The sequence below is a fragment of the Xenopus laevis genome, chromosome 2L (assembly GCF_017654675.1).
Source record: "Xenopus laevis strain J_2021 chromosome 2L, Xenopus_laevis_v10.1, whole genome shotgun sequence".
Lineage (NCBI taxonomy): Eukaryota > Metazoa > Chordata > Amphibia > Anura > Pipidae > Xenopus > Xenopus laevis.
In genome coordinates, this window is record NC_054373.1 from 107,941,997 (window position 1) to 107,954,082 (window position 12,086).

The 12,086-nt window shown below is 35.4% G+C and overlaps 1 protein-coding gene across 6 annotated transcripts in view; it reads left to right on the plus strand.

The window, feature by feature from the left end:
- The window catches only part of nf1.L (neurofibromin 1 L homeolog), a 121,567-nt gene that overhangs the window by 53,040 nt on the left and 56,441 nt on the right, over positions 1-12,086 (plus strand). For 4 of the 6 annotated variants that reach the window (XM_041582299.1, XM_018246997.2, XM_018246999.2 and 1 more), the window contains exons 29-30: positions 2,925-3,060; positions 9,301-9,363. In XM_041582299.1, coding sequence (XP_041438233.1) covers positions 2,925-3,060; positions 9,301-9,363 — 199 coding nt within the window. The remainder of the gene's footprint in view (positions 1-2,924; positions 3,061-9,300; positions 9,364-12,086) is intronic. The other 2 variants (XM_041582300.1, XM_018246998.2) reach the window with 1 other exon arrangement.

Sequence of the window (12,086 nt, forward strand, 5' to 3'; positions counted from 1 at the left end):
TGTAAAAAAAAAAAAAAAAGACCGCATAAGTTTAAAAAATAAAAAATAGTTAAATTATCCACATGATGTAGGAAATTCATGGAAGTTCATCAAGAATCAAGATTAAAGTTCACTCTAGCTTAACTAAAGAATGCATGAAATGTTGTACATTGCGTTTTGGGCTTCTGTTCCAGCCAAGGGAACCACTGCCCTTTAGCAGTAAAGATATGTACCTCCAAAGATGCCCCAGTAGCTCCCCATCTTTTTTTCTGCTGATTCACTGCACATACTCTGTGCTGCTGTCAGTTACTTAACTTAGGGACCCACTCACAACATACAGTACACATAGAATATAAATGTCACAATATAAGACTGATTAGTAATTAATGCAGATAATTACTACATGGAGGCACATAAACCAGTGCAATTAGCATCAGACTTTAATAATCAGCTCTGTAGCATCAGCTTATTTTACCCACCAACCTCATTTTCTGCCTGATAATTTGTGACGATCGATAAGCTTAGCTTCTCAACAGCTGCTCAGAGCCCACTGAGCATGTGCGTGTCGCAGACACTTTCCAAGATGGTGACCCCCTGTGACAAGTTTGAAGTTCTGGATCATTGCTGCTATTGAGAAGCTGAAACTTTAGGCTGGTGCAATAAGTTCAGTATATAAAATTACATTTTTAGCCACATTAATTTTTAGGGTTTAGTTCTCCTTTAAGGTTTAATGTATGTGTTTTATAGTTTATTTGCCTATTGTCTCTGTATGATGATATAGTCTCTTTAAAAATCTAGACATATGTGTTCCATCTAGACATGTTTAATCATCTGTCTATAAAAGTTTTAAAGGATGTCCTGATTTATTAAGTATAACTATATCTAATACCAGAGATTATTTTTAATTTACCATTGAATTAAATGATTAATTGATTTTTTATAATGAACCGACCTCAAAGGTCAGTATGTTAGGTTATGATTCAAAAACTAAAAAATTATGAGGCGCGGGACGAGGTAGGGGTGTCCCTTTTCCCCATATTATTTCTTTTGGCAATAAAGCCTTTAGCTTGTGCTTTCAGGCAGAACCCTGATATCTGTGGACTGAAAGTTCTAGATAGGGAATATAAATGTACATTATATGCAGATGATGTAATATTGTCCATTTCTAGGCCATTAACAACCCTGCCAAATGTGTATAAGACCCTTGAGGACTTTGGTATGCTAACGGGTTTGGTCATCAATTCCTCGAAATCGAGGGCATTAAATATTAATATTCCCCATCCACAAGTTAAATTAATTAAGTTGAATATTGATTGTACTTGGAAGGATAGATTGTTAAAATATTTAGGCATAAACCTAGCAAATTCCATTCAATCTTTAAATAAGGCAAATTATCCTGTTCTGCTTCACCAAATACGCCAAACCCTCATAAGATGGAATGATCCCTTGATTTCATGGACGGGCAGGATACAGGCGATCAAGATGATATTGCCCAGAGTTCTTTATTATCTGTCCGCTTTACCACTGGTTCCTGAACCTGTATTTTTCTGCACTTTGGAAAAAATTTGTTACGAATATATATGGAACAGGACCAAACCTAGAATACCTAGGAAATATATGTCATGCCATAACACCAGGGGAGGACTGGGAGTCACAGATTTTAAGAAATATTTCTTAGCTGCTCAGTTAAGCCATATAGCTAAGTGGCACATCGTACCACTGGAAGGAGCTGAATTGAGAGATTGTTCTCTCGCTAACTTGCTATGGATTCCTAAAACATTAAGACCTAAAAAAACTAACCAGGTTTTGAAACAAGCTATTGGTTTTTGGGACCAGACTAATAAATGGTATAAACTCAAATCTTTTCATTCCCCTTTACTGGGGTGGACCCTTAACCCTGCCTTCCCTCCTGGGAAAGCAGATAAGTTTGAGTGGTGGCATCGTGTGGGAAAAATTTTTATATTCCTCCAGAGGAAATACTTTGTCTAGCACAAATTCACCATTATGTGTCTACTTTATTGAAGGGAAAGGATAAGGAGGCTTCCCCTGTGACATTATTTGAGCATATCTTTATTTCTAAACCCCTGGGTCCCAAAAGTGTTACATTAATATAAGGACTTGATCTCAACCATTCCGGTCTTGCAATATAAATATATTAATGACTGGCACCAGGAATTGGGGGATCCACAATCTGAGGAGATTTGGAATGAGATTTTGCAACAGCCTATTAAGTGCTCAATTAATGCGTCCATTCAGGAAACTTCCTTCAAAGTTTTATTAAGATGGTATATGGTGCCTGTAAAGCTAGCCAAATGGTTCCCAGGTCAATCACCAAATTGTTTTAGAGGATGCAATCAACTGGGCACGATGGGTCATATCTGGTGGGGGTGTCCCATAGTGGAATGGTTGTGGACCCGTATCTATACCATAATTGATAATGTTTAACATCCCTTTGAGAAAGAATCCGTATGAGGCGCTGTTTAATAAACCAATAGAGAATTTTACTAACCCTCAAATGAAGTTAATCATGACGATATTTAGTGCCACCAAGCAAGTTATAGCCAGGTATTGGCGCACCTCTTAATTAGAATTCAATATGGTAAAACATTAAGTGGACAATGTTATGGTAATGGAGAAGTTAACTTATATGATTAATGATAAACAAACTCTGTTTCTGAACATTTGTTCACCCTGGCTAAGTTACAGAGATATTAGGCACAGTTCAGGTTGCGGACAAGATCAAGAAAGGTTACGGTGGTAAATATAGATCCAGAGCATAAGCATTTTGTCTTAACGTGTATTAGTGAATGGGCTATGCATGGAACAAGGTAATAAAAAGAACAGACCTATAATAGGAACATGTATATATGCTTGCAAGTCAACTTGTAATTGTTGAAACTTCAATAAAGATTATTGAAAAAAAAAATGATTAATTGATTTTGAAGGTTGGATGGAAATGAGGTCTTGGAAGAAAACCAACGTCGCTTGTTACAGATGACTGAGAAGTTCTTCCATGCTATCATAAACTCCACAAATGAGTTTCCAACCCAGCTTCGTAGTGTGTGCCATTGTCTGTACCAGGTATGTCCATTATATAGCTAAAAAGTTAAAATTTGTTTGCTACTATCATGAATGTGTAACAGCACCTCCCTCCATTCTACCCCAGCGGCAACTATAAAGAACGGTAACAGCTAAAGTTACTGATGCAGGAAATGTATGCTGGTTCTTCTTTGCTCTGCTCTGTCATTCACCTGCAGCAATTGAACATTGCAGAGAAGCATTAGGAGATGCTCTTTGCACTTTCATTTTTGCAGTTTAGCTTCTGCCTTTTGGTCCTGAAACTGAAAATGTGGTAACACTGTAAGCCTGCTCATATTATAAATATAAAAAGTAAATTGCAGAAGTGCTCAAAAGACCATTCTTAATTTCCGTTTTGTGGGTGCGTTTATGTTTGCTGTAAGGGGGACCTACCCCACTGCAAGGGCAAATTAACTGACTAGCTTTTGGTAATAGTCTTCAAATCATGACAAAGCTAGCATGTTGTGGGGAAGGTTTTATTCTAAATTTAGAGGTTGGTGTAATAAATGGGCTTAAGTGTGTTCGGTTACTAGTTGTGGGCAGACTTTTTTATATTTCTCTGTTAGTCTTTATTTTAATAGTGGACTTTTGAGCTGTGATAAGAATCAGAATCTCACTATTCTATTATAATCCCATGTCTTATAATACTGGCCCCATTTGTGCATCAGTGCTGGTCACTGGTTGTTCTACATTTTTAAAGCTTAAAGAAACAGTAACATCAAAATATTTCAATACCTAAATCACCTCTACACTGCTTTAATAAAAGGGACATGTTAGTCCCACTTTTCAGCTGTTTCACCCTTCATTACTCTTATAAGAAATGTTTACTAGGTTTGTTGTAAGATTTTAAGTAGGGTAATTAGCCACCAGACACCCAGGTCTATGCTGTTGATCCTGCTATGAACCTGGAAGCTTTAATTGTTTCAAAGTTTTATTGTGGAGGAGCTTTCACAACAGCATCTGCAGAGTAAATTAGTGTTTGTAGTCTGTTAAATATCTCTACCCCAGCACAAGCATGCATTTTCTCTGTACACGCTGCTAAAAATACTGACCTCTGATGGTTTCCAGTTTACAGCAGGAGCCATCGTATATGGCTGCCTGATACTAGATGAGGAACTTCCTGCAGAGCTAGGAAATGCATTTTTAATAGTAATATAGAGTGAAATGATTGGAGAAGTGAAAGGGCTGTATGATAAACCTATTATTTTCACAGTATATATGTAGATTATGTTAATTTAAAAGGTGTTGCTGGCATCCATACCAAAGCCGGATCACTTGTTTGGGGTCCAGATGGACTGACAATTTTTTTTTGTTGTTGAAACTTTAACACAACAGTGTTTTTATTATAAGACTAAGTAGCCCATTTACCAACATTGAGCAAACTTAAACTTGGGCAATATCTTATAGCAGCCAACCAGTGGTTGGCTTTTTCATTCTGCTGCAGTGTAAGTAAAATGTTACATATGGAAAGTAACCCATGGCAACGTCTACATTTGCCAATTGTTGCCCAGTTTTTCCCTTATAGTCTTTATTCCTTGTAGTCTTTTTCAAAATATTTTTGTATTATGAGCAGGAGACTTGGCTTTGAATAGAAAAGTTACCAATCCTGTTTCTGCATGCTGTGAACTAAAATTTGTTGGAGATTTAATCTGCATGCAGCTGCACAAAATCATTTAATTTCTTTAGCATGCACCACTTTAAATCCCTGAAAGACCACAGCAGTGTGAAGGGTTGATGCACAGTGTTTACACAACTACAGGAGGCTGCTGCTGCAAAAAGCTGGCAAACAGAAGCATAAAGGATATGGTTTGGGTAATTGGTGGTGACATTAAAAAAATAGAAGACGGTGTCATGGGTATACAGTATATGAGGAGGTAGGGTGTAGCGAAAAGTGAGAGCAAAGGGGAATGAGGAAACAATGTGGAAACCACAGGGAGAAGTGCTGTGTAAAAGGGAGGGAGGAATGAGAAATAGTTGAGGAGAATCCCTAATTTTGGTGCCAGAATCAGGCGTGTGCCTGCACCCTGGTCAATGTTAATATATATGGGTCCAGACACATCAAGAAACGTAGGAGTGGATTTTTGGCCTGCATTTCTCCACAGACCAAGATCCACTATGTCTGCTATTAGTCTTAGTGCCAATTCCCAGTCTATGTGTTGATTATGTGTGGATGGCAACATTCCAACTGTATAAATAAAGCAGAATTATAGGACAAAACTGTTCTAGGCCTATAGGTGCAAAGTGCAGTGGGATTAAATCCACAAATTATTGCTGTTGAAGGGGTTCATTGTGATCAGAAGCTACTTTCCTCCATATTTTCTTTATTAAATAGGCCCTTGCCATCCAGAGAGACTGTATTTATGTGCCACCGTGTAAGGCATTCTATATTCTTTATCTGTCAAGAAGTTCTTGCTGGTTCTTAGCCTCTTTTGCCCTTTTATGCTTGAGCTGAATTTAGCTGGATTTACATTTTTTTTTATTCAATTATTTTTGCAGGTAACTTGTAGATAAAGCACTTCTTGACTTCATATTGATTTCATCCTTGTAGAGTCTCTATTTACAGATACATTCCAGTTTCATTAGCTGAATCTTTGCTGCTTGCTCAGCTCCCTAGAGAAGGATTCATTGATAGATATCAGATTTTCTTGCTCACCTCCAGTGTCTGCAGAGAGCAATCAGTGCCCTAAAGCATGTCCATTCATTTTTTCATACTTTTATTTTTAATTCTAAAGTTCTTTGTGTCTTTTTCTGCTTGAAAATAGCATAGTCTGTAATGCCTCTAAGCTTTCTTGTTTTACCTAAAATTGATGTGACAGAAGTAAATTATAGGCTTTTAATTAAAGGTTATTTTGTATTGTCTTTCTCTACAGGACTATACAATTTTAAAATAGTAATACTTTTAAATACTTACTGTTGTACTTCCTTCGTTGGCCAAATAATTATTGCATGTTTTCTTTACCATCTCTTAAGATTATATATGATGATATTTGTCCTTTTCTCAACCCTGATCTTGTTACTCTTGTCTTGTTTGCTAGCCAATTCTATTTCGTTCTCTCGGGGTGGGGGGGGGAACCTTAAATTAAAGTTGTCAAAACAGCACTCTTTCTTCTTCTAACACTAGTAACATCACAGAAATTTCTTCCTAATCCCAAGCCTGGTGCCTTAGTTTAGCATTGATTCTGCCTTTTGCTTCACTTCTATCCATTCAGTCATGTCACATATTGTTTTCTGCAACTCTCTATTGGCATCATCCTCCAGAGACCACCACTCCAGTCCATAATAAATGTAGCTGCCGCACATACCACAACCTCTCTTTCTCTGCCATGCAGAAAGTTGTATGCCATAGAGTCAATTTTAAGCAAAAACATTTTTTAAGGGTTTCCTTTTTCTCAGTTATAATAGAACTGTATTTTGTGCTGAATAAGCTGCATAAATCCATACAAATCTTTTTATAGCAGGCTGAAGTTATTTGGCCCAAATACATTTTGTGTAAAACCCCAGGTCCCAAGTAATAAATCCTAAGCCCATACTTTCTAAAGCACATATTACAATCATCTAATAAACTACTCCTGAACATCTTAATACTTCACATACATGGTTTCAAGACTTTGCTAAAGCGTCATCCTTCATGATATACTATGTCAGCTGTTGGATGCAGTACTAAATGCCACATTTCTTGTTTTGCCAACTCCTATTTCCCATACATTGTGCATCATATCTCTACTTCCTTTTAGTTGCTAAGCATGTAATGAGCAGAGCTCTTTTATCTCCTGTATCAAGCTATCTTTGTGTGCAGTTTGTATGTTTGCTATATACACTTCTTTATTGCACAGTGATGCAGATACCGTTTAATACTGTGGCAGCTTTAAGTAAGTGGCATATGATATGCCAGTATTCTTATGGGAAACCTGACAATCAAAGTGAACTTCTCAAAGCTGCTTACCATGACAGTATATGAGCAGAAAAAAACTTAAGTCCACTGACCTGGTTATGTCCTTGATGCTTTCATATGTTTTAAGAGCAGGTTTTGCCAAGTATTCTTACATATTCCTATTTGTTTTTAACCATGTGGCTTATACTTAAATATAATTTTGATATCCTATGACGAAACCCTTGTTTCTCAATAAAATGGCCATAGTTAGTGGTGCCTTAAAGGAAAATTATATTATGTGGTCTGCAGTAAATCCATGCACACGTTACATAGAAGTTTTTCCCCTCCCCCTAATGTTTGTGGATATACAATCCATTCTCTAAATACAAGCAGAGTCTCTAGATTTGCTGACTATTGAAAATTCACTTCAGAATGCACATTATGGGAATTAAAGCAGGTTCTGTTGATTAATTTTACAAAAGTATCATCCTTTACTGCAGCGTTACTTTGAGATTACCTAAACATGAAGTTCTATGTTAGTTAAAACATGTTGTTAAATATTTTATTTTACTTTAAATGTTAAATATATGTCCTTTAAAGGTCAAGTAATAGCATAGAATATCTTATTTACATGTAAAGGAGAACTAAAACTGTATAAAATTCTAGTGCAAATGCTACACCTTATCTTGTAGTCTTTTTTACCAGCCCAAAGCAGCCTTTTGTAATCAAGATCTGTTCTTTCACAGACCCCACCAGAAGCTCTGCATCTTCTCTTTCTCCATTCCCCGCACATGTTTTAGTCTGCTGTTGGTTACCTGAGCTTAAAGCAGTTGTCCACCTTTAAATTAACATTTGGTTTGATATAGAGTATGATATTCCAAGATATTTTGCAATTATTCTTAATTTTTGTGTGGTTTTTCAATGTTTTAGCTTTTTGTTCAGGTCTCCAGTTGGTTGGGAATTTCAGAAAATTACCCTAGTAATCGAGGAGTGGTGTGAGGTTAAAGATTGAAATGTGAATAGGAGAGGCCTGAATAGAAAGATAAGTTAAGATAATGTAGCAATAACAATAAAATTGTATCCTCACAGACCACCATTTGAAATCTGGAAAAATATAAAACAAAGACCAAACTGTAAAACATAAATGAAGACCAATTCTTATCAACCAAAAAGTTGCTAAGACATACTAAAAGTGAATTTAGAGGTGAACAGATTTAAAATATATGTATACACAATATAAAATCCATAATACAAGATCAGTAAAATATTAAAGTACACATTATGTGGCAGTGCATATTGCTTTAGAATTTGAGTTATTATTCCCGTATAATTGGTTTCTGCGTTATCTTGCATCACAAAATGTTTTAATTATTTCAGACAGCTGATAAGCTTAGCTTCTTAGCAGCAGCCCAAAGCACACCGAGCATACAAAGTGCCACTAGCATGCATGGCTTAACAAGATCCATAATGGACATCATTAAAGGCATAAATCTTTATTCTTATACCTTTGGGCATATACACTAAGGGACCTATTGATCATGCTTTGTAAAATTATTTACATCGAAAAACAGTACATGGTTACTTGCACCATAATATGTTTTTCATAACCATTTCAAGTCAATGGGAAACATTTAGGCAGAAAGGAGATTTGCTATTTTTTTCACTGAAGGATTGCTGTTTTTTTTACACAGCATTTTCAAGCAGTCTCTGCTATTTTACGTTGGAATTTTACACTGAAAGTTTTTATTCGAATTATTCAGCAAATCATTGCAATTTGTTTTGGAACACTGCCATTCCTGTTTTATAAAAGTCTTTCTTTCACAGTTGCCCACTGTAGGGTGTGAAAATATTTGGCATAATCCTAAAATTTTATTATACAAGACTGTTGTGCTTTACTGAAGACAAACCTGATTTTTTTTTAATTTATAACATAATATATGAAACTTAATACTTACAGATTTTAAATTGTATAGGCACATAACTCTTATTACTGTCTTTTTTTTCTGTTATCAAATATGTTACTGATTTGGTATGTATTATTGTTCAGAATATGAAACTGATGTGAACATTCCATCAAATAGTTGGAAATGCTGCCTATTTCAATATGGGTGTTGTTTTTTGATATGAAAAGATTGTAGCCAGAAATAGTAGAATTGATTTGGAGTTAGCCACTCTAACCATTTTTTATGGCTCTCTAAGGATATGAAATCATGGAAAATTTGGTTTGTATCTCATTACCTGTATGTGTTGCATTCTATTATGTAAAATCTTCTGTGCGAGTCCACATTGTGTTTTTTTTTTTTGGTTTGTTTTGTTTCTTTGCTATGTGTAGTTGGTGCTGTGACTTGTTTGTGCTCATCTCTGTTCTGTAGGCAACTTGCCACTCCCTACTGAGTAAAGCTACCGTAAAAGAAAAAAAGGAAAACAAAAAATCAGTAAGTTTGGAGAACCTTTTCTCAGCCATTTTTCTCTCCAAAACAACAAAAACAATTAAAATTAAACAATTAAAACAAAAACATTCTTATGTTTTTTGTTTGTTTTTGTTTTTTTTTATTTGCTATTTAAACATCTTCACTCCAGCCTATCAGACCTTCACTGTCAAAATCATTCTACTAATTCTGGCACAGAAGAGCTTTCATTTCAATTAACACACTGGAATTCTGTTACATTTAATGCATTCTTTGTGTGAATATTTGATACAGAAAAAAAGCATTCTATTTGCTTTTGGCTTTTCTGCTTTAATGATGTTTATAGTATGGATGGCATGGAGTGGGTTTAAGGGACTTGGAGGCATTGGGGCATGCTAGGTCTGCTTCTTTCTAGATGCTTTGGGTTGGTAGTCCATTATTCTTTCTGGAAGGGCTCCTTAGCCTTCATGTCTTTCCAATATGGTGTGGCCTGACATTTGACATATCCAATGCTGGAGTTAACTGGGTAAGTAAGTTTGCTTCATAGTTAAAAGTATATAATTTTTCCAGTGTAAATATAATGTTGTCGAACAAGCTAGCTTTGCAAGTGTTTTTCTTTTCAGTGCTATGTTTGAGTGCTTTGCAATTTCTCTTGCAAACTTCTTTGTTGTTGTTGTTCTTATCCAAGGCTGAGAGTTTATGTGTATTATTTAATATGCATCTAATAACTTAATCTGTATGGGAAGTTCCTCCCTTGCAAATGTATTTATTTTAGTCACCAAACGAATCGTTTCATTAATATTCTGTATAAATATGACAAATTGTAATATTTACGCCAATTCCCTCATATTACCACTGTACTGAAAATGCCAAAATAAGAGTTTAGCCAACAGCATTTTGCACCAAAGATGTTACAGTTCATCTGAGTAATATGGGTTTATCTTTATAGGCATGTAGCCCTGAAATAATATTTTGTCTTATGTACATAAATGTAATTTTAGGTAACTTTCCAATGCACATTGATTACAATATATCTATATAAATGTTTTTTCAACTTATTTTTAAATGTAATTGACACTGACAGAAGTAACTGTGTGTGCCTTCATAGTATTTGCACTGGTGGTTCTGTCATTTCAAACAATTCAGCCGAAGCCAACTGATCAGTCTTGGCTGGAGGAGAGCTCCGTTACAGTAACAAGTAACTTTAAAACCACTGAAATGTTTTTATTGTAATGTACCATTGAAACCTGCTTAGAATTGCATCATTAAACAGAATTGTATTTTTCACTTTCAAATGGAACCACTAGAATTTCTATTTACTTGTTTTATTCACAAGTGTACAGAGGTTCTAATCTAACAGTGCTAATCAATGTTTAAAGCATAAGTAAACCTTTAAAACAAATGAATGTAATACTAAACACTTTTGCAATGTACATTCATTATTTCATTTTTTTTTTAATTCCAAGATATTTAGGTATACATGTACTGTTAATATGAACTTAGATACCTCCGTGCCACCTGCTGGTCGTTCTCCCACCATTCTGACCAGAACGACCAACATGAGTTAATTTGTTTACAACAGCACCACCTGATGGTAATTTTCCGACCAGTCTGACCACCAAGTAGTCATGGAAGTTGTCAGGAGAAAGAAAGAGTCTGCTCTGATGTTCTTCTGGTTAGGAAAGTTTTGACAAAGTTTTCTATTTTTTCCTAACCAGAAGAACATCAGAGCAGCCTATTTTTTCTCCTGACAACTTCCTTGACTACTTGGAAGTCAGAAAATTACCAGCAGGTGGTGCTGTTGTAAACAAATTAATTCATGTTAACAGAACATGTATCCTTTAATATCTTGGAATTTAAAAAAAAAAAAAAATGTACATTGCAAAAGTGCTTAGAATAGCACCCTCATCAATTTAACATTCACTTATTGTAAAGGGATACTTACTTTGAGATGCAGTTCACACACTTTACTTTTGGAAATATTAATTGTGAAGGGAGGTGCTTTTATATCATGTAGAACATTTGTAGGGTTACTCCCAACCCCCACACACACACCCACTGCACACACACTGCACAATCTGCACCATCTCACATATGGTAATTGTGCAGTATGTTACAGCTTTATGTCTGTTTTTTTTTCTATTTCCTGTTTTATTTTTGTTTTTGCTACAGAAATAGTAGTAAAGTTTTACAAGGGCAAGCCTGACATTATTACAGGTGTTTGTTGAATGTATTTTTCAATGCAAGTCTATTAACAGACTTCATGTTGAACTCCTTGTATATTGCCCCTTGAAAGCCCTCAAGTCTGTAGTAAATAGTAAAATGTATGTTTATTTAGGTAATTTATAAAGTCTGAGAGATTAATTGTGTGAGCACTGTCCATAGAGTCTAATTTAAAGCTCTGCCATTAATCTGATAGCAAGAAATTGAAGGTAGATGACTTTAGTTGCAGTAGTATCAGCTAGTGTTGCCTGTCATTGATATGTTAGGCTATCACAAGGACAAAAATGACAAGAAAACCATCATATTGTTAAAATATACAGTATTTGCATATTTTGAAGTTTCCCGGTGTGTTATAATAAATAATAATTACGGAGTTCCTGGTCATTCCCTGTTCAGATTATGTTTAATTTTAGAAGGGATGTTCACCTTGGGTAACAACTCCGTACATTATAAGTAGTGTTCTTCCTAGCAGGTTAAAAAAAAGTTACACATGAATATCTAATTTGCAGACAGGCATCATTGGAGAG